Source organism: Peromyscus eremicus, chromosome 3, assembly GCF_949786415.1.
Source record: "Peromyscus eremicus chromosome 3, PerEre_H2_v1, whole genome shotgun sequence".
Taxonomy (NCBI): domain Eukaryota; kingdom Metazoa; phylum Chordata; class Mammalia; order Rodentia; family Cricetidae; genus Peromyscus; species Peromyscus eremicus.
In genome coordinates, this window is record NC_081418.1 from 124,305,564 (window position 1) to 124,328,694 (window position 23,131).

At 38.1% G+C, this 23,131-nt stretch overlaps 1 protein-coding gene across 9 annotated transcripts in view; it reads left to right on the forward strand.

Moving 5' to 3' along the window:
* Window positions 1-23,131, forward strand: part of Setd5 (SET domain containing 5) — an 87,375-nt gene that overhangs the window by 29,891 nt on the left and 34,353 nt on the right. For 2 of the 9 annotated variants that reach the window (XM_059258327.1, XM_059258325.1), the window contains exons 2-17: window positions 5,061-5,247; window positions 6,050-6,274; window positions 9,717-9,909; window positions 10,172-10,277; window positions 10,604-10,812; window positions 11,151-11,209; window positions 11,645-11,823; window positions 15,081-15,323; window positions 15,830-15,978; window positions 16,369-16,486; window positions 17,188-17,297; window positions 17,788-18,037; window positions 18,696-18,800; window positions 19,882-20,139; window positions 21,553-21,873; window positions 22,248-22,490. In XM_059258327.1, the coding sequence (XP_059114310.1) occupies window positions 9,818-9,909; window positions 10,172-10,277; window positions 10,604-10,812; window positions 11,151-11,209; window positions 11,645-11,823; window positions 15,081-15,323; window positions 15,830-15,978; window positions 16,369-16,486; window positions 17,188-17,297; window positions 17,788-18,037; window positions 18,696-18,800; window positions 19,882-20,139; window positions 21,553-21,873; window positions 22,248-22,490 (2,442 nt within the window). In that variant the 5' untranslated portion in view covers window positions 5,061-5,247; window positions 6,050-6,274; window positions 9,717-9,817. Of the gene's footprint in view, window positions 1-5,060; window positions 5,248-5,797; window positions 5,894-6,049; window positions 6,275-9,716; window positions 9,910-10,171; window positions 10,278-10,603; window positions 10,813-10,916; window positions 11,043-11,150; window positions 11,210-11,644; window positions 11,824-15,080; window positions 15,324-15,829; window positions 15,979-16,368; window positions 16,487-17,187; window positions 17,298-17,787; window positions 18,038-18,695; window positions 18,801-19,881; window positions 20,140-21,552; window positions 21,874-22,247; window positions 22,491-23,131 lie in introns of those variants that run through there. The other 7 variants (XM_059258326.1, XM_059258330.1, XM_059258328.1 and 4 more) reach the window with 7 other exon arrangements.

Genomic DNA, 23,131 nt, shown 5'->3' on the forward strand with positions numbered 1-23,131 from the left:
TTCTGACTATGCTTTTGAAAATTATTTCTGAAGAATAGTTTGTTTCCCAGTTTTTAAAAAATATGAAATCGACAAAAAAAAATGTGAAGTGCATGCCATCTAATAGTTGGTGACTCATGAGCAGCTCTCTTTCTATGTTTATGACGTATTAATATTTCAAGTGTGGAGAGCTCATTCTGGCCAATACTATATTTGACTTTGTGGAGAAAACACTGAAATTTAAGAAATACAGATCACCTCTTCCCTTCTTCCGCTTTACCCCAAATCTTACAGGTTTCGTGTTTTCCTTCTGGGAATGTAGAAAATTGGTGGAGTTCACCACAGGTAGAACTGATTACACACACACACACACACACACACACACACACACACACCACCCATCCCCCATCCCCATTCCCATTGTCAGGAATAGAGTGAGGGAGAAGAAAGGAGTCATAATTTCATATGTTTTTTGCTAGACCCTTGTCCAGAGTCAATGTAGTATTTGATGAAAAGAGGTCTGTGTCAGGTGTGGTGGCGTATGCTTACAATAGCACCTGGGAGGTTGAGCCAACAGGGTACATATTTAAGGTTGTTTTGGGCTACAGAATTTCAAAAGGAAGTTACTGAGTTTGGGTATGGTCAGTGAAGAACTCCAAGGAAAGAGAGGGAAAAACAAACAAACAAACAAAAACTCCTTTGAGAATCCCTCAGGAAACAGGGTTTTAATTTGAAGGGAAGAGAAAGATACAGTGTCTGATCACCTTGGAAATCAAGGTCATTTCCTTTCTGCCCTTAGTTTATTTTGCACACGATGGGGCGTGCAAGTTAAAGGGTTAGGCTTGGTGCTAAATGGAAAGTAAAGAGATTAACAAGGCAGTACAGCAAACAGAAATAAAATTATCATTAATCTGTAGGAGAATTCCACTTTGTACTTTGTGAGCCCAAGTGTTTTTGATATACTGATTTGTGTCTCAGCTTTTTCTAGGTCTTCAAAGCTACTGACAGATAATGGGGGGGACCTTAAAAGTGACTGCCCCAAATCCTTTTCATTTATTGTCTTTTGAATTTTAGTAAATGCTGAACTTGGTTACCATGATGAGTTCTCTTAGTAAATGTTTTCTTGATCCCTCTTGATGTGTCAGATGTAGTATCTGGCCATTAGAGCTACAGCAGTGGGTAAAAATACATTTTTGTAAAAATCCCTGCCCATGGTGTTTTGGTGATAAGAATTTGAGTAATGGAGTAAATGATATCTTGAAATTATTTCTGTCTAGAGAGTTCTTACACTCTTTCCAGGACACATCTCCAAACTGTGAGATTAAATGAATAGTTACTGTAACTATAAGCTTGATAAACCAGAGTAAATACCTGATTTCTTACATGAGATAAATGTTATAATAAAAGACTGTATATAGGTGATCTAGTAAAAGTTCTTTGATTAACATTTAAATAGCTACATGTCACACCATTTTTCAGGGGAGGGACTATAAAGAGAATTTTTATATTACCAGAATTTGAATTAAGAAACCTCATCATGGGGTCTGAGGAAGTGGCTCAGTACTTAAGACCTTTGGCTGTTTGTCCAGAAGTCCTAAGTTCAATTCCCAGCACCCATAACTATGGGATTTGATGCCCTCTTTTGGTGTGCAAGTGTACATGCAGATTAAACAGCCATAGACATAAATAAATAAATTTAAAAAAAGAAACCTCATTATCATGGAAACATTTAGAACAATATGGTTAAGCTGGCCTATTATAATTGCTTTCATCAGAATAGTAGCAGTAGTTCAGTTACATAAAGCTAGACAAGAGGAAAAAGAACTTATGAAGAGAAGTATTTCTTAAAGATGTGTCTCAGCTGTTCAGATAGCTGGTGTAAGATCTCACCATTGCATTCAAAGCAAGGTCTCACTCCAATAGTCCAGGCTGGCCCCTCTTGATCCTTCTTCCTATTGAATGCTGGGATTATAGGTGTGTGCCACCACACCCAGCAATTGTGTTGGGATTTCATTAGGTGATGTAGAAATAATTTACTCCCTCCAACTTCCCCGCGCCCCTTTTCAAGACAGGATTTCTCTATGTAACAGCCCTGGCTGTCCTGGAATTCCCTTTGTAGACCAGGCAGGCCTCAAACTCACAGAGATCCACCTACCTCTGCCTCCCAAGTGCTGAGATTAAATGTGTGTGCCGCCACTGCTTGGGTTAATTTATTCATTCTTAAATGGAGGTACTACATGAAGTAACTTTTCCATTTTTGCCTGGTAGTATATCTTTTTTCAAGTTAATCTGTCAGGGGGAAAAATTAGCTATCAGCCTAGGTATGTGTGTCTGCAGATGGATGGTTGAATGGATAATATTTATTTTTATGAATGTATGTTAGTGGTGGCTATAGCAGAAGAGTGTTAATAGTATTGACTCGGGTTTTTTTGTTTGTTTGTTTGTTTTAAGGCCTTTTCTGAAATGGAACACATGATTTGGATTCCTTTGACTAGTCAGAGGTTAAGATCATCAGATGAACTTCAGGCTTTCCTTAATGCAAATTATCTAACAGTGCTAAAATTAGAGGAGTATCCTTCAGTATGTCCTTTGGGCTTTATTTGTAGGTGGTCTCTTTGTTTTGTCATTGGCAGATTTTATGTCATTTTCCCAATGACGGTGTTTGAGAATTTTTGTTTGACTACTTGGTGGGTGGGGAGGGACATTTATTTGCAAGTTGGTCCAGAGACAGCAAGTGAACCAGTCACATCTATCATGAATTATGACAAGTTGATAGGAAAGCTGATTTCATTTGCATTTCAGTTTTCAGTCTAACAGTGTCACCCTGAGTTGGATGAGAATAGGTATTTTGCCATACTCTATTTGAAGAGGCCCAGGTCCTACAGAAAACTCTTTTAGTTTATAGTTTTATGAACTAATGGTGCAAAAGTAATACCTTTAGGTAGTCTTAAATCTTGGACCGACTCACCATTCAGAATTAGTTTCCTTAGCCACATTAATCTGTGTCATTTATAAAAATAAAATTTATGTCTCAAATCTGTAACTATTTTAAAATCTTCATTTATCCCTGGATTGATTCAATCAGTGTCTTATACTTTTCATTTTATTTAGCTATTTTTTGTAATAATGTTGATAATTATTTGACTTCTTTCTTTGGATTTTTCTGAGACAAGGTCTCTCTGTGTAGCCCTGGCAGTCCTGGAACTCAATCCATAGACCATGCTGGCCTCCCAAGTGCTGGGATTAAAGGCATGTGCCACTACCGCCTGGCTTTGACTTTTCTGTTGTCTTAGCATAAATTAATATATCAGTCATGAGACCCTTTTTAGTCTAGGTCTTTGACAGTATATTGACTTCTGAACACCCACATAAAAATGCTTCTTGTTTCATGCTTTCGTGGCTCTTTTTATGTTAAAATGAAACCACTGATGTGAATCATACAGATTCTGCTCTCCAAATGCCTTCCTTAATTTGGGTTTTGTTTTTGTTTTTTTTTTTTTGTACTTACTATTCAATGAATTTTTTATTCTTAAATAATACCAATTTATGGTTATCAATCAATATGTATGTTCATTGCTTTTTTAAACACAAAATCTCTAATCTTTGTCATGAAATGTTTATAGAGTTTATGTTACCTTTCAGAGAGGAAAAAGTACTCGTGTATACTTTTAAAAGCAGTTATTAAGTCACAGCAAAATTGAGCAGGAAGTACAGATTTCTGTATATCCTGTACCCACACGTTTACCTTTACCCTGTGGTTTATGTTTTTATTCATATCTGTGAGTATATATTCCTGCACAAATATGGTTTTTTGGATAATTATATCATTTCCAAGACAGTTAAGACTATTTAAAATAAGTCAGAGAGAGTCTAGAGAGATGACTCAGCAGTTAAAAACATTGGCTGTTCTTGAGTTCCTTGGATTCAATACCTAGCACCCATATAGCAGCTCAGAACTGTCTCAAACTCCAGTCTGAGGGGATCCACTGCCCTCTTCTGGCCTCTGTGGGTACTGCATGCATGTAGTGTATAGACATGACAGGCAAAACACCCATATACATAAATATATTTTTAAAAAACAAGTCAAAGCATAGAAATGGCTATCTGATCAAATATAAACAACTAATTGAGCTCTACCGGGTTTACTTTAGAATAAATAACTGAGTGTTGATAAAGCTACATTTATTGATTGCCTATGGAAAAGTTTAAATGGAACTATTAAGGAGTAAACTAGAATACTTCTGATAACCGTCCTGAATCTTAAGACTTGTTTCATATATCCTAGACTGCTAAGACTCTGTCTGTTAGGCAGTTAAAGAGGGAGGAACATGTGGTTGTTAGTGATCCAAGCAGGTCATTGTTTTTGCTTTGGCAGGAAAGAAAATAATTAAAATAGAAATTTAAAAGTAAGCATAACTCTTTGCTAACCTCATTTGTAGAACATTAGTAAATTAGAGTACATAGTAAACCTAGATTTATTCTTTAAAGCCTTATTCAAATTCAAGGGGCTAGAGAGATGGCTCGATGGATAATAGCACTTATGCAACTGAGTTCAAATCTCCAGCCTCCATGTAAAAGAAAGAGGATGTGGCTTCACAAACCTCTAACCAGTGCTGGGAGACAGCCAAGCTTGTTGGCCAGCCAAAATGCTGAATAAGATTTGAGAGCCATAGAAGATAATACCCAGAATCCTCCTGTGGTTTCCATATGCATGCAGGAGTACACTCAAGCCTACACACTTGACATGCATATACTGTACACAAACACCACAAGCACACAAAAAGACTTATTCAAACAGTTGAAAAACACTATACAGCATTTTATTTATTTACTTAATCATTTATGTATTTATCCACTTATTTATTTATTTTGGTTTTTGAGACTATGTTTCTCTGTGTAACACTCCTGGCTGTCCTGGAACTCACTCAAATTGTAGACTAGGCTGGCCTTGAACTTACTGAAATCTGCCTGCCTCTGCCTCCCAAGTGATGGGATCAAAGGTGTGCAGCGCCACCACCTGGCCTTTTAAGATAAATTTAAAGAACTCTCTGGTCAGTGGTTATTTTCCTTTTCTGTGGCAGGATTCCTCATGTCCGTAACATGTTGGCTGAGGCTCTGCAGCTCACCCCCACTCTTTGAGTGGTCAGTCTCCATTAATTGGACCCCGTGATTTCCACCCTCTGCTGTCTTGGACGTCATGAGCATTGCAATCCCTCTGGGAGTCACCACACCAGATACATCCTACTCAGATATGGCTGCTGGATCAGAGTAAGTGCTACTTCCTAGATAATAGGATTGCTTCAAGTTTGTGCGAGAATGGATTTCTTCTGAGCAGTTCATAGCTATATGTAATATTTTCTTAATTAAAACCTATCCCACTTCAGAAAACATTAGGCTTGCCCTTCCCCCACCCCCAGCTGGAGGGACAAAGGAATTGGAAGGGGGAGGAAAGGAACTTTGAAGGAGGGATTTCTGGGTAAATCATAAATATAATCAAAGTTGCAAAGCAGTGGTTACATTTTCCTTTGTTTTATGGGTGGGGAAAATTGAAATGAAGTAGGTGTATCACCTCCTTCTAAAGAGTTAATGATTTTGATAAGAGAGATAGGAGGTTTCCTTTCCAACTGATTTTCTTTGAAGGCCTCTTCCTATGTACTTGTCATTATTCTAGAGTAAAGGGGCTGAAACTATATGGGCAAACTGCTTAACCAGCTCACTCTGGGGTAGAAGACATGGAGAGCTGTATCATCTGTTTTTATAATATTCGTTGCCTAGAAAGAGGACCTTCAAAGTCAGTGGTACCAAACTTGTTTTTCAGCTAAGAGCAGCATTAGGAATTCAGAATTTGTCGAAAAGCCCAATCCCTAAAATAGACTCAGTTCTTGGAGAATTTAAATGCCAAATGACAATGAAGGTAGGCCTTCATTATACAATTTTATATATTACTCAGTTTAAAATTTTTTAGCCTTTTGTATCCCTTCTCTTTTAAGTTGTCCAAGATTGCCCCCGCTCACAGATTCCCCCCTCTTGTCCTTTTACCTCCCTTGTACCCAATCTTCCTTGCTTACAGAAAGGAAGTGGAAGCCCCCTACCTTTCAAGACGAAGTGGCACTACACCAGGATGTGAAAGTCCAGCGAAAGAGACCCAAGGGGCCTAGGGGGCAGCACACCCCCAGAAGCCAAGTCTATTCCAGGCAGTACCAGGGATTAGGGTCTGGGCTGGAAAAATCCTGGTGTTTTGAATATGTTCAGGTCCAGTTCAGACTCTTGATCCCACAGCCACTTCTTGAGTGAGGTGGGTGTTGCTCTAATTCCCGTTTCTCTTGCCATTTTCAGTCCCTGGGAATTCTTCCCCCTTCAGCAAAGCAAAGCAACTGTTCCAGAATTCTGGGTTGAATGGCATCCCTTGTTCATAGTGGTTTCCTTAAAACTGAGGATACTATTAAAGAGCATGTATATTTCTTTATAAAGCTGCCTGCTGTTGACTGTTTATTGGGTTCCTTAAAGAGGAAGACATACAGCTACCCTAGGAAGTAATATATGGTATTCTGGGGTAGTCTGGAATTGAAAGCCGGTTTTTAAGCTTCTTCTCATATAACAGTGGGGTGGCGGGTGAGGGCATAGGAAAGACTGGTCATCTTTATTGTAGAGGTTTTTGTTTGTTTTGTTGTTACTTTGTGGGTTTTTTGGTTTGGGTTTTTGGGGTGGCTTGTTTGGTTTGGTTTGATTTGGGTTTTTTTGGGGGGGGGATTGGTTTTGGTTTTTTGCATGCTGACAAGATTTAGTTACCGTTAGCTGAGACTTCCAATTGTATAACTCTTTCCCAAAACAAAGTATTTAAAAGTCTTCCTGTGTTATTGGATAGCCAGCTCAATTGTATAGTGATTGTAGGCCTTTATAAACTCAGATAATAACCTACTGTAGTATTAACAAATAATGTGTAAATAGACCTCATTAATATTTATGAGAAATAAATAATATTTATGAGAAATAAAGAGGTTAAACGAGTAAGTTTGGAATTGGTAGGTAAGGAAAAGACCCAAAGCAGTCATTCTTAGCACTAGTATTTCCTTCAAAGTATAACGGTAGCTATGCACATGTACTGGGGAATCCAGGAGTAATGCATGAATGAAAGCAGTCTGGTCTGTACTATGACTGTAGTGCCATGTCTAGGACTTCCTAAGTGCTCTAATTCAGTGTCTCCAAAGTTCTAATACCATCTATGGTCACAACCAACTTCACATTTCTTGTTGAGCAGTTTTACAAAGGGCATTGATGTCAGTCGTTTAGCTTATGTGCTAGTCTATTAATTATTAATGATGTTTGTCCTTCATCATGCCTAATCATTGTTCTAAGCACTGTTAAGATTAAACCTGGTATTAAAGGCAACATATCTAACCAAGAAAGAAACCTATACCTCACCTCATGAGATTATTAACTCTAATTATAGCAGTTTACATTCTACAATACACACACACACAGACACACACACACACACACACAAAATCTTCTAGATATAACACAATGAAAAAAGATATTTACATCTCTTGTATGACAGAATTTCAATTATTTTCTAAGAGGTGGCATTATAGTAGCAAGCTGCATATTATTCATTGAACATATTGATGGACTATATCTGTTGTGAGCCCAATTTGAGCCCAATTTCTCTGTGTATGTCCAACTATTATAACATTTTAGCCACAGAAGAAAAAAAGGGTATAATTATTTGCATAAAGTGGTTGTCTAATAAAGACATGCAATCATAATACTCCTTTTTTTGTGTGTGCTGTTTTTTGCTGTCCTGAGGCCCGAACCCAGGTCCTCAAACAGGCTAGATAAGCACTCTACTGAGCTACATCCCCAGATCTTGATACTGTAAATTTTTAATCTGTATTTTAAAATATACATAAAAATCAATGTATATATCAATGTGTAATTGTTTAATCCCTAACCAATGTAGACATTGTAAAGTTTTATCATTAAAGGTGGGTTTAAATTTTAGATTAGACATGCATAGCAATATTTTAAATGCTGTGCTTGACTACATACTACTAAGCAGTAGGATGGCCTGTTAACCTCCACAATATACGTTTTATTTTTATTCCCTAGACTTGCACATGAAGTGCATATGTACATATTTACCCAGTTTGGAGATGGGTAAGATATAACCAACATAGCTCCATCTCCATGGCCATCTTTTATTTCATGCAACTTTTATTTTTTCCTGTCCCACAAAAAAATTCATTTCTAATAAACTCTTATTTCACCCCATGTGTTTAATGGTATAAAATCTCCTACCTAAAAATATGTACAACCCTTTGGATGGATTACTTATTTAGTAACATACATAGTCAATAACAATGTATAAATCCATTACTTTCTTTTAACTGTCCATCATAGAAACTAAATTCTACCTTCATTTTATTAATGCTTGTCTGCCTTTGGTTTCATTTAGGAAACCTTACCTGTACTCCCCCAGTTGCCTCAGTGACCCATGTTCAGATCATCCTTTTCTCAAGAATACTGACTTGCATTCTTGATATATTTCCCTCCCAGCCACTCCCACTGCCAGTTCCCATTTTGAAGACCCAGTCAATTACTAAAGTGCATGCACCTCACTAACAGAGAATACTTCCCTCTGTCTTAAGTTCCTCACCTAGAAATGACCTTTGCTGTTATTAATAAGACCCCTTCTCACAGTTGTGGAGCATAAAACTAGGTGAGTTTGATACATATCTCAGAGTCTTACTTTATCCCTCACTTATCAGTTAATGTGCTACATTGAATTACACGCATTACTCCTGCTCAGTGTTGTGGTTTTTGTATATCTTGAAGCAGGAAGGTGGTTATTTGAAGCAAACTGAATTATTTGATTCCCTAAAACCCTTTGATCTCTGGAGTTGCATTAACACTGATTTTTGGAGTTGCTAATGGGTGAATCTTTGTTCTGATTAATATGCATTACAGATAATCCAGCAAGTCATACAATTACATTCTTTAATTATTCTTCAAAAGTCCATAAAACCTAACCGAGTAAAGTTGATGTAAACAAACAAACCTATTTTATTCTTCTCTAAAACCTATTTTATCCTTCGCCATGGGTGCCTTTTTATTATCAAGTAAAGCTTATGTTATATTTATTGCTTTGAATGTATTTGGTTCTTTAATTAAAAAAAATTAACGCCTGGGCAGTTAATTTTCTACTTGCCCAGGATACAACAAAAACCAAAACTAACCCAAGCTTCTTAATGAGCCTGGTTAGCAAGGCCTCAAATGCAGTTTACAGACAAAATACTGTCCTTGCTTTCAAGCAAGGCATAATGGGAAAGAAGAGGTCAGACATCTTTGTTTCAAATCCTGGCTCTATCAGCGTATCAACTTGGAAAAAATCATTAATCTCACCACCTCATCTTCACTTCCCTCTATAAAAAGGGAATGCTGCTTACTGTGTTTAATAATCACAGATATTAAATGAATTACTACATGGTAGACCCAAGTAATAGGCGATTCATAATGGTAGTTACTATTTAGCATGAAACAAATCTAACTCCCAAGTTAAGTTTTGATTACTTTGAAGTTCTGTTATTATCATGCAGCTATTAAACAATTGTGTCCTTGAATATGCTTGCATGTCCTTGATGGATGAGAAATTTTAATATGTGAAAGGTATTTGGGGGTTCAAGATGAGAGGTGTAATAAATATAAGATGCCATTGTTTTTGCCTGTACTTTCTTCAGGGTATCCTGTCTTGGTAGTGAATGGAAGAGGGCCTGGTCCCTGGGGCAGTGCAGAAGGCACTTTCATCATCTCACTCACTGCAAATGTCATGTGAGGTTTCATGGAAGTATTAAGAGATCCAATTAAGAAGAATAGTTCTGAGTCTAAACCAGCCCAGAGTGGCTTCTCTAGGGGAAACTCCCCGCTCTGCTGGTACGTTTGTGTTTGTCATTAGGGACACCTTGTATCCCAGGTGCCTGCCTTGAGACATCTGCCTGTACTGGCTTCATGTTACACACAAATCCACATTCAATAACACTATTATTTATAGGCTTAGTTATGTTAAACAGACTTTCACTAAAGTTCTTTCTTATTCTAGTGGCTGGTGGTTGTGGAAAGAGAAGGGGTTAGAATGGGAAATGAACTATTAGAGTAGGTGTTATGCTATCATGCGTTGCTTTTCGCCTTTGTGCAGCCCTGAATCTGTGGAGGCTAGTCCAGCAGTTAATGAGAAGAGCGTGTATTCCACTCATAATTATGGGACCACTCAGAGGCATGGGTGTCGAGGACTGCCTTATGCTGTGAGTATGCACTTGTTTCTCTCCAGAGCAGTGATCTTCCTGGAGTGTAATCCATTCTTATACATTGTGACTTTCTTGAAATGTTTATATGCAGCATGACGAAGTTGCCCCTTTTGCACTTCCCTGCCTCCAGCGGACGTCTAGCCCTGCATCATTGTTCTTGTTTTTATGTCCCAGTTGACCTTGGCATTTTGTTTTATCACTTTCCTGGTTGAAGCCAAAAAACAAAGGGTACTACTTTCTTCTTTCTTTCCATATGTACCATACTTTAGGGGAGAGAGGGGCCAGTGTTTGGACACTGTTGATTTAAAAAATCTTATTTTCAGGATCATAATTACGGAGCCCCTCCTCCTCCGACACCTCCTGCTTCTCCCCCTGTCCAGACGATCATCCCTCGTTCTGACCTGAATGGCCTGCCGTCGCCCGTAGAGGAACGCTGTGGAGACAGCCCGAACTCTGAAGGAGAGACTGTTCCTACCTGGTGTCCTTGTGGTCTTTCTCAGGATGGCTTCCTTCTCAACTGTGACAAGTGCAGGTAAGATCCTGTTCTATTTAAATTCAAACCTGGGTTGCTGGGATTAGGGTTTCTTATCAGTAGGGAAAAGCTCAAAGTATTCTTTCTTGTGTTTGTTAATGTAGATGATTCCTTAGTGCTCCTTGGCTCGAATTCTCTGCACTAGGTGAGAATTGCTGACAACAAGGAATGAGAGATTGATGTTAAAGCTATTGAATTTGATATGAAATTTAATGTCCTGGAAACATTTGGTAGGTGGGAGGGAGGGGGTAGTATATGCAGAGACACTTCTCCCATGTATGATGTGATATGCTGCATGCTGCTGGAAGGACTACTTTAAGTTTATTTTCCCTCTTTAGGGGAATGAGCAGGGGGAAGGTTATTAGACTTCATCGGCGGAAGCAGGACAACATATCAGGTGAGCGGAAGGTGGGTTAAACCCACATTTTGACTAAATATTTGTGATTTAAATGTTCTCCTATAGTACATAACTATCTTCACATAAAGAAGTCCCCACAAAGCCGCTGTATAGCTCTATTGGGAAATAATAGACCTGTACCAGTCAAATTATTCTTTGTGAGCACCAAAAATAAATGTATTCCTTTTTCTTTAAGTTATTCATTTATAGTTAAAAACAATGTAGTTTATTTTGAAGGGGAAAAATAGATGGAATACAGAATAAATCTTACTTAATGTCAGCAACAACAACAGAAATCTTATTTTCAGAAGAAAGATGGGGTCTATGTTGATTTATTAGATGTAGAGTTACAGTAGAAGTAATGACTTACTAGATGTGGTACGCATGGAAGGGAGGAAGTTGATGTACCTGAACTGTGAAATCATCTTATTTCAGGTGGGGATAGCAGTGCAACAGAAAGCTGGGATGAGGAGCTTTCTCCTTCCACTGTGTTGTACACAGCAACACAGCACACACCTACAAGCATCACCTTAACTGTTAGAAGAACCAAACCCAAGAAGCGGAAAAAGAGTCCAGAAAAGGGTCGTGCAGCACCAAAGACGAAGAAGATTAAGGTATGCAAAAAAATAAACAAACAAATAAATAAAACTTGAATAGAAGTATGTCTGAAATAGCTCAAATTTTTGAGCAAGAATACACTTAAATTTTTTTAAAAGAAATTTGATGCCAGTGTTTGGCCACTTTATTTCTCAAAAATAAACTGGTTTATATTAAGTATAAATAGACCAAACTCTCTTCTAACCTTCCTGACCATCACCATAGTCTCAGTTTCTTCTATTCCACCCACCATCCCAGGTATGGAATTCCAGCCCTACCCGGTATAATACTGTATGAGTTGCAGCCTCAAGTCTAGGCTTCCACAATGCTTACATCATCTCCCTACTTCTCTGCCCTAAAGCAATTTGAAGTTCTTTTCTTGGTTACATGGCAGGCCTCAATGTTATTAGGTTGATTGTTTGTCCTTGCATCTAGACAAAACACCAAAAATCAGAAAACATCTCTTGAATGGTCTCGGTTTCCTTAGTGTCTTGATCACTTTCCTATACTCTTAAATAAAAGATCTCCAGAAGAAATCTTTTTGTGTTTTCTATTCTTCCTTTCCCATCACAGCAACTTGGTTGCTCCCAGGTCACTTGCCCACCCTTTGTAAAGGGGATTGGTCTTTGTTTCCTTCTTAATTTCAAAACTGATAATCTGCAACTTAAGGATTATAACTATTACTTTCTGTCAAGGATATGTATAGTATTTAAGTGGTACATGCTCTTACGTATTAGTTGTCTAGTTCCACCAAAGTGTTGGAATTCATATCTATGTTCATTAGCCTTTGAACTGTCCTTTTTCTTGATCATAGTTTGAGATATACCATTGTATTGGTTACACGGAGAAAATAAGACAGTTAGTGCCTTAGTTTTAGTCTCATGGGTATAACTGTCATTCTTGGTACCAAGTTTTGTTTTGTTCTACTTGTTTTCCTCTTTGGGATAGGCATTTCGAGAGGGATCCCGGAAGTCCTTGCAGATGAAGGTAAGGGGTAACCTCCCTGATGCTGTGTTTTATGTTTGGTCTTGCATTTTGGTAGGCTTCTTTCCTGACATTGATGATCTGAGAATCTTGTAGTCTGCTTTTCATGAGTTTGTAATTGTTGCCATTCAGTTTTCATAGAGCTTTTCTCCACAATGGATTTTCTTGGCTATTTTGTGAAATATTTTCACGTTTCTGTTTCATTAGCTGCCTTTGTGGTGGTGGGGTAAGTCACAGTTTTTTAAACCAAATGAGGATAGTGTGTTATATTCTTGTGATTGGGTTCAACTTCAGGAGTGAGGTTTTTTTCGGCTGATGAGCCAGGCTCTCTTGTAAACCTTCCCTGATGTGGACTTTGAATCACCATTTGGAAGGATAACTCCTTAGCAGGAAATTGGTGTTGTTAATATGAGGTAGTCTTATTGAAATAGCACTTTTTTGCTTTTGTTTTGTCATATCTGTTTGGTGGAGATTTATATAATACTAGTTAGCTTATGTGGCTTGGTGTGTGAGAGAGTGAGTGAGTTGGAGAATGGAAAAGTAATGTGCTTTTTAGATACTGGCTGGTTTTGTTTTTTGTTGTTGTACTGGTTGGTTTATAAAAGTTAACAGAAAGGAGTTTTGGTTATACTTTCTCATATCTTCTTTTCCCTGTTCACTTATAAGCTCTCCTACCTTCCAAAAATTTAGGATTCAAGATCTTTAGTTTGAATTTAAGTTGTAGTTTGGTTCTTTTAAGTGTTCATATCCCTAAATCTCTTAGATTGACCATTACATACACGGTGACGTATTAAGATGAGCTTATTGGGATTTCTTTGTGTTTATTTGGAGCACCAGTTGATGTTATCAGTGATATCAAGTGACATTTTACCTGAAATTTGAAGGTCTCACCTCTTGTGTGAATAGGAGACAACTTTCACAACCACAAACCTTCAGCGGCCTGAGCTGTGTTTTGTAACACATTTATAATCATTTCTTTAATGAGATAGATCTCTTCGCATAGCCAAATTTATTTTAACTTCTCATTTCATTTTATTTCATTTACTAAGAAGGACCTACATAGCTAACTGTAGACCTCAACTGTAAAGCCTTTTTTCTACTATCAGATAATTACTGCAACTAACTCCAGAGTTTCAAAACCTTTAGGAAGGCATCTGTTGCTCTCAGAAAAGTTCACATTAGCTGTCACTTTGTTTATAGTTTCAGCATATCCTCAGAGGTGTGTTAAAGTCTAAATAGAAAAAAAAGTTTTGCTTTAATGATTTTATAGTTTTAGTTGGGTTATTAAATCCTCCTCCACCCCTTCTGGGATCTGAGGACCGAACCCAGGGCCTTTCGCTTGCTAGGCAAGCACTCTACCACTGAGCAAAATCCCCAACCCCAGGTTGCTAAATTTTGTCCTCACAGTTCATGAGAACTTGCCTAAATATCCAAGTATGAGCTATGAGAATGGATAGAAAACAACATTTGGACTTTTAATTTCCAAGTCAAGAGTTTCCCCAGTAGACAACAACTCTTAGCCACTAGTTTTGGTACTTTATTGATCAGGTAAAGGTACTTTCTGCCAAGCCTAACAGCCTGACTTTGATCCCTGGGACCCTCGTGGCTCAAGTTGTCCTCTTACCTCCACTAGAGTACTGTGGCACATGCACACCAGTAAAATAAATATTAAAAATAAAGCAATAAAGTTAACTGGTATTTCTTCACATTTGGATAAGTAATTCTTTATGGTAGATGACATAGAATGACAGTACGTTATTCAAAGTGCATTTAGCAATGTTCCCAAATGGTAATTTTTCCTGTGGGTGGTAAGATTATGAACTAGTATTGCTAATGAAAATAATAGATGATACAAAAACACAATTATTCTCCTAACACAAAGACAAACCGTTTGTAATGCTGTACTAACATAACTGAATATTAATCTATTTTGAAATTTTAGGCAATATAACAACTTAAGATCCTTTTTGCTTTTTTATGAAATTTTTTTAGGAATTTGATATAACTCTTGATATGAAGAAATTGATTTTTATGACTAAAAATGGTCATGAAGTCAGTAATGGGTGAGAATACTGACTAGATTTATTTCTCACTTTATAAGCAGACAGACAAGTTTTCTCACTTGAAGTTGTCCAAGACCTCACAGTTCATTGATAACAGAAGCCTGATCCCCTGATTCTCAGTCCATTACTCTTAATAACATGCCAGTTGCCATGTGAAAACAAGTGTCCTGCCCCCCCATATTCATGAATGGTCTCTTACTAATTCACTTGATCTTTGTTTTCTACAGAATTCTCCCTCTGAAGCACAGAATTTAGATGAAAATACCACTGAGGGCTGGGAAAATCGGATAAGACTATGGACTGATGAGTATGAAGAAGCTTTCACTAATCAGTACAGTGCGGATGTACAGAATGCCCTTGAGCAACATCTACATTCTAACAAGGAATTTGTGGGCAAACCTGCTGTTTTAGACACTATAAATAAGACTGAACTGGCCTGTAATAATACAGTAATTGGTTCCCAAATGCAGGTGAGAACTAAAGCATTAAAGATACCAAAAGATTGAGATTTTTTTTAGTACCCAAAGTATAAGAATGAGTTGGAACTATAGGTCCTTACAGAATAACAAATGAAGTACCTTCCTGCTGATCATTGTTGACCAAAATCAGATTACAGTAACTAAACTATCTAGGTATATATTTTACAAACATCTTTATTTAATAAAGGAGATTGAAGTTTCTAGTGCAGCCTAGATAGGAATTACAAAAGATTTATAGGAAGCTAATCAAACTAATCTCATAGAGTAGATACAGCTCCACTGACATTGTAAGTTTTTCTCTGGTCTTGCCTTTCCTGGTATCACTAGTTGGACCATGTGTCCTGGGAAGATTCAGCTATGTCAAAATGAAAATTTTCTGATCTCCAAGCTATAATACACAGATAAAATCTGAAAATTTTCCACAGTTACAAAACATTGTAAATTTTTACCACATTGCTGTTGCTATTCTTAAATGTTAATGCTCTGTTTTTATTCAGTTACAGCTGGGGAGAGTCACTCGTGTTCAAAAGCACCGGAAAATCCTGAGGGCTGCAAGAGATTTGGCTTTAGACACTCTCATAATAGAATATCGTGGGAAAGTCATGTTACGACAACAATTTGAGGTCAATGGGCATTTCTTCAAAAAGTAAGAACGTCATTCATTGAGCACTGAGGGCTTGCATGGTTCTGACTGACCAGTCAGTATTGCTCTGAAAATCATCCTACTTGATGGGCTGCTTCTGAGGAAAAGCTAATGATTCAAATAAGCTCATGCCTGTCTGCTGTTGGTACAAAAGGGCAAATAAATCTGCAAAATGTTTAGTGTATGAAGTGGTGATGACTCCTTTCCAAGCCCAGCATATTCCTTGCTTTGTGTTTATTCTTTAATGAAAAGCAGACAAGTTTGTGGTATTTTCTAGCTTAGGAATTGCAAATGACTGCTCCTTATTGTGTCAGCATATGATTCACATTTGTAGTCGTGGGGTGGCCTTTTTGTTTGTGTTGAGAATTACAGGAATTTTAATTGTATCCCTAGACCATATCCCTTTGTGCTCTTCTACTCAAAATTCAATGGTGTAGAGATGTGTGTGGATGCTCGTACTTTCGGTAATGATGCTCGGTTCATCAGAAGATCATGTACACCAAATGCAGAGGTAAGCAATCCTTAGCAACTTCCCTTTCAATGGAACCACCAAAGGACACGTTTACTGAAGAAACAATCTGAAAACTTCACCCAGATAAAGGTCTGTAGTTATTAGTTGTATGATCTTTAAATGCAATGGTTAAAAAAAAACAGAAGTATGGTGCCATATGGAGATAAGGACATTTCTTTAGAGAGGACAGAAATGAGAAGGGGCAAGTTAGTATTTGTAAGAAGTAAGACAAACTGGATAGATAAAGTCTATAAATTGGACTGGGGGGGAGAAAAGGCTATGTGGTAGTAGTTGTTATTAGGTCCAGCTAAGCCATTTGTCTTCACTTTTACAGATTTTGGAAAATAGTGTTTTGTAAGAATTTCTAGGCATTTCTAAAATTAATGAGTTTGGTGCATTCACAGAAAGTGCAGTAAGATTAACAGAGCTTTGTTTGCAAGCTAAGGGAATATAATTCTCCAGCAGAATGCAGATAATCTTTAAAATATAAAACAATTTTACCCTGATTTCTAACATTGGAATTTTTTCATTTTGAAGAAGTCTAATTGTTCGTTACTTTAAAATAATTTCAAATGAAATGATGGAATTAAATAAAATAACAGACTACTCAAAATGGGCAGAAATTATTTGACTCACAAACTTTTCCCCTTAATGGAAAACTTGGTCTTAAAGACAAGCCTAATGATACCTTGTTCACACAGGTGAGACACATGATTGCAGATGGGATGATTCACCTGTGTATCTATGCTGTATCGGCGATCACCAAGGATGCTGAAGTCACCATTGCATTTGATTATGAATATAGTAACTGGTAAGACATCAGAAACTTACAAGCATGAATGAATGACATCGTTAAGATTTTAACTCAAAAAGTCTGTTTTCAACTCCCCTTCCCCCTTTTTTTTGCTTTGCCTATTCTTTTCACGAGTAATGTATTTTCTGCCTAGAAGTTATGTAATCCCAGCACATGGGTGGCAGAAGCAAGTGGATCTTTATGAGTTCCAGGTCTCCCTGGTCTACATAGGGAGTTCCATGCCAGCTAGACCCTGTCTCAAAAAACAGGCTATAGGGAGAACTGATTCAGTAGAGATTTGCTTTCTTTCAACTTCTGTACATAGGCTACAAGTAAAGATATACAGAAAAACAGAATATTTATTGAAATATCATACCTATCCTAAGTTTTTCAAAGATACCATCAGAGGAAATTATTACATTAACGTTTCAAAAAGTGATTGGATGATATGCCATAATGTTCTGTTTTCAAGAACATTGAGACACATTTGGTTGTTTCTTTGACACAGTAATTACAAAGTGGACTGTGCGTGTCACAAGGGAAACCGGAACTGCCCTATACAGAAAAGAAATCCCAATGCTGCAGAATTGCCGCTCCCACCGCCTCCTAGCTTTCCCACCATTGGAGCAGAAACCAGACGTAGAAAGGCACGGCGGAAAGAGCTGGAAATGGAGCAACAAAATGAGGCTCCAGAAGAGAATCATAACCCACAACCACAAGAAGTTCCAGAAAAAGTAACTGTTTCCAGTGAGCATGAGGTAATCTCCCCGGCCAAGTCAGGATGTCTGAACTCAGGTTGCCATGAGTTGTTTTAGAGACGTCATACTAAAACATTTTATGCTATTTACATCAACATGAATATACTTATTTGGGTTTTCTTTTCATTTAATAATATTAAGAACAATGAGACCAAGCCGAGGCATGGTGGCGCACACCTTTAATACCAGCACTCAGGAGGCAGAGGCAGGTGGATCTCTGAGTTCCAGGACAGCTGCGCTGTTACACAGAGAAACCCTGTCTTGGGGGGAAACAAACACACGCACACGCACATGCTCACGTGTGCAATGTGTCTCAGAAAAAAAAGAGAAAACAAAAATAATAATATCAAGAAGAACCGTCCTTTCAAGGCCTGGTATGGTGATGCACACATAATAATCCCAGCATCTATAAGGCTGAGGCTTGATGATCAAGAATTTGAGGCCACATTAGACTGTATAATAAGACCCTGTCTCAAGAAATGTACAAACAAAAAAATAAAGCATCCTTTGACTCATAGACCGTCTGCTTAGCATAAGGACCTGGGCTTAATTCCTAGCATAGGGCATAGAAAGGGGTGGGAAAGTAATGATGCCAGAATAAAGCAGGTTGATGTTGCTTGGAGCTTGAGTGTGATCTAATAGTGCTTCTGTCTTAAAGGAAGTTGACAATCCAGAAGAAAAACCTGAAGAAGAAGAAGAGGAAGAGGAAGAAGAAAAAGATGAGGCTACAGATGACCAGGAGAACCCAGCTCATAGCAGGAGGGTAAGGAACATCCAGTAGCTGTTTCTTAGTTTCTCCCAAGTCTGGGATTTTACCATAAAGTAGACTTCATTATAGTTTTTACTTATTTTTCTACATGTAGGCACACACACAGTAGTTTATGGTAACTATCTAATAATGGTTTTAAGATATTCCCTTCTAACAATTGGATTTTCCTAAAACTTGGTGAAGACCAGAGTTTGTTGGATTAGGAGTTTTCTTGCTTTGTTTTTAATTTTTATATTTAAAAACAAAATCAAGTAGAGCTGGTGATAGCAAAGTTATACAGTAACTTTGTACACAAACAAGGTCTTGAGTTTGATCCCAAATTCCTGAGAGAATGGAGAGAAAGTCAACTTTGTTAGCCCTCTTATCTCCATGACAGAAATGTGTAAGAAAAACAACTTACATGAAGCCCAGTTTACTTGGGCTTAAATTTCACAGGTTTCAGTCCAGATCTGCCAGCTTCATTGCTTTAGAAGCAAGCAGAAATAGGACAGCAGGAGTTCATTGCAAAGAAAAATTGCTTACCTCATTGCTACCAGGAAGCAGAGGGAAAAGAGAGTGAAGGGACCAAAGACAGAATATGCCCTTCCAAGACACACCCCTGTTGGCTTGCTTCATCCAAGTAGGTGCCAGTTCCTAGGGTTTCCACAACCTCCCAGTAGTATTTATCACTTGGGTTCCAAGCCTTTGGGGCACATTTTATATCTAAGCCATATTACTTCTTTTGTCAAATAGATTAAAGTAATTTGTTAAGTGTGTTTACTTGTGCTTAGAAAAAGTTTAATGACAATTTACTTTGTTTTTGAGCTCTGAAAATAGGACAGAAATTGGTTGTGGTTGCTTTTATGTACTAAAACATGTCAAGGTGTAGCTCAGCTGTTTTTAAAACTTTTAGCTTTTGAATTTGCTTTATTTTACATCTGTTTCCTATATTTAAAATAAAATTTTGAAATTTTGTCCAGCGATGTATGTGCTACCTTAATAATACCTTGAATAAGTTGTTATAAACTACACTAATGGTCGCTTCTAAAATAGCTGCACCTGCGTCTGGTTTAATCTTCCTTCTTTTTTTTTCTAGACTCGGGAAGATAGGAAAGTTGAAGCCATCATGCATGCCTTTGAAAATTTAGAAAAAAGAAAGAAACGGCGGGATCAGCCTGTAGATCAGAGCAACTCAGACATAGAGATTACTACCAGCAGTTCAGAGACAGCCATTGTGGAAGAGACAAAAGCTGCAACTCCTGAGTCTGAAGTCAGCAACCCCATCTCAACTATTGCCATCCCAAGCACCCCACCGAGCACTGGTGTGAATACAAGGAGGTCTTCCCACACTGGGGTAAGAGAGAAAACGCTTACAGTCCGTATGTCTACTAACGTCAGTTGTCTTTTCTTAGAATGGTAAAGTATTTTCAACTTGGCTCTGTATCAGAATAAGTAAAGCCATTTTGATCTGAACAGCTGATTTGTGGGGTACAGGTGAAGTCAAAATTTAAATGACAAAGTCCTCAGCACTTAACTGTCTCCCAGATAAGCAAGGTGGTGAGTTCATAGAATCATTTGCTTTGGATACTGGGTTTGGTGTAGCTTAGTGTGAGGAATGCTTGCTGAGCATACAGAAGGCCTCACCTAGCTTAGTCTCCAACCCCAAGGGAAGAAAGCAAATCATTGGGTTTCTCTCATGGACACTCTGAATAGCCCAGTTACATGCCTCTTTCAGGAGCTTCTCTAAGCCTGTCTGTTTCTTCCCTGACTTAGCAGTAACTAAAACTTAACATAAAACCTCTGGGTATAGAAAAGAAACAAGAGTTGCCTTTCCTGCCAAAAAGCTTTCTATTAGGTAGTCACCTTTATCTGGCTTCTGACCTATTTTTATTTTATATTTGTTTATTAGTAACTAAGTTAACTTAGCCAAACGTTTGTCTATGGTCTGTTTAGGTGATACAAGTCTATAAAATTTTGCACTTAAAGATTACATTTTAAAAATAGTTTTGTGGTCAGGCGGTGGTGGCGCATGTCTTTTATCCCAGCAGTCGGGAGGCAGAGTCAGGTGGATCTCTGTGAGTTCAAGGCCAGCCTGGTCTACAGAGTGAGATCCAGGACAGGCATCAAAACTACCCAGAGTAACCCCGTCTTGAAAAAAAAAAAGTTTCGTGACAGGGTCTCACTATAGAGCCCTGACTGGCCTGAAACTTGCTTTGTAGACCAAACTAGCCTCAAATTCACAGAGATCTGCCTGCCTCTGCCTCCTAAGTGCTGAGGTTAAAGATATATGACACCCATGCCCAGTTCAGATTTTTTTATTTCTATGTGTGAATGGTTACATGTTTGTATGTGCACATGTGTGTGTTCTTTTTCACCATTATCATTTAGAAATGCTTTAAATAGATTAAGTAAGAAACAGGTATAAAATTTCTGATGCTGGGTAAGAGGTGGCTTTTCTTTTTTTTTAAGATTTATTTATTTATTATGTATACAGCATGTGTGCCTGCAGGCCAGAAGAGGGCACCAGATCTCGTTACAGATAGTTGTGAGCCACCATGTGGTTGCTGGGAATCGAACTCAGGACCTCTGGAAGAGCAGTCAGTGCTCTTAACCTCTGAGCCATCTCTCCAGCCGAGAGGTGGCTTTTCTAATCCCAGCACTCAGGAATCTAAGGCAAGAGGATGTAAGCTAGAGGCCAGCCTGGGAGATTGTATCTACAAAAGGGAAGAGTAATTTCTAATTAACTTTGGCCCTGATATTGTTACAGGATGTAGCTGCAGAGAAACCAATCCCCAAACCACCTCCAGCTAAGCCTTCTAGACCCCGACCCAAGAGTCGGATTTCTCGGTACCGGACCAGTTCAGCCCAAAGACTAAAACGCCAGAAGCAGGCCAATGCACAACAGGCAGAGCTTTCACAAGCTGCCTTGGATGAAGGAGGAAGTAACAACTTAGTAACTCCTCCTGAAGCTGGAAATATAGACAGTTCAGGAGAGAACAGACAGTTGACGGGGTCTGACCCAACTGTGGTATCAGCTACTGGATCGCATGTCATCCGTGCTGCATCTAAATACCCCAAAACCAAAAAGGTAAGTGACAACATAAATCTAGTCTGGCAAGGAGTGTCTAAGTAAAACAAGAGGGTTTATAGTCCCCAGAAAAGAAATAATCTTAGAATTACTAGATTGAGTCTTCTAGGTAAAAGTTGTTTATGCTGAAAGCTGAAACCATCCCACTTACTTTTTGTTCACTTGATTTTAGACAGAAATTAAATCACTGATAACTAAAAGTGTTTTTTCTTTGTGAGCACAGAGAGGGTAAAGGAAAGATACCCTACATCCTCGTGATGGTTGCTGCATCTATTCTAGTTTTTAGATGAGGTTTGTCTTTGTGAACTACACTAATGTTTCAGATGGCTGTTACATATGCAGTGTTAACTAATGATTTTTTCTTTTAACCTTAGTATCTAGTTACAGAATGGTTGAATGACAAAGCAGAGAAGCAAGAGTGTCCTGTTGAGTGTCCTTTACGTATCACCACTGACCCAACTGTGTTGGCAACAACCCTGAACATGCTACCGGGTCTTATTCATTCCCCATTAATTTGTACCACCCCCAAACACTACATTCGCTTTGGCTCACCCTTTATGCCTGAGAGGCGTCGAAGGCCCCTTCTGCCTGATGGCACATTCAGCTCCTGTAAAAAGGTATGTGTATGCGTTGTGTGCATATGTATGCGTATGCCCACCTTCCTGTGAATGAAAATATGTTTTAATACTACAGTATGCTTATAGTTGTGGCATATTTGGCATAATTGTCTAGATGCTCATGAATCTCTAGATAACTGTGAGTTTACATGGTGTTAGTTGTTAAACATGAACATTGACGCATCAGGAGCCACAATGATTAAGTGGAATGTGTGCTTCATTTTTAGTGCTCAAATATGTGGCTATTCAGAATTGTCTTACCTGGAAGCTTTTCAGGTTACCGAGTGAAAGCACAAAGCAATTGATGGAATGGATGTATTTTGTAAATGATTTTGTGGTACTGGTTAGCATGGTCATTTGTGATTATTAATGTATGATACTGGGCCCCAAATCCTTAGAGCACTGATGTACCCATAAAAATGGACAAGATTGTGCTTGTAACTAAGTAATCAATCACTGTTACTTCTTGAAGGAGTTTAGAGGAAAAATTATCTCATAATTGCCATAATTTCTGTTACTTGATTAGATAACAGTGGGTTAGACTTCTTGTTCCCTAGAGAATATGGAATATGCTGTAAAAAGACTCTCTGCCTTACTGTGACTCTCTAGTTGAGTATAGTACCAGTAGTATTTGGTTGTTG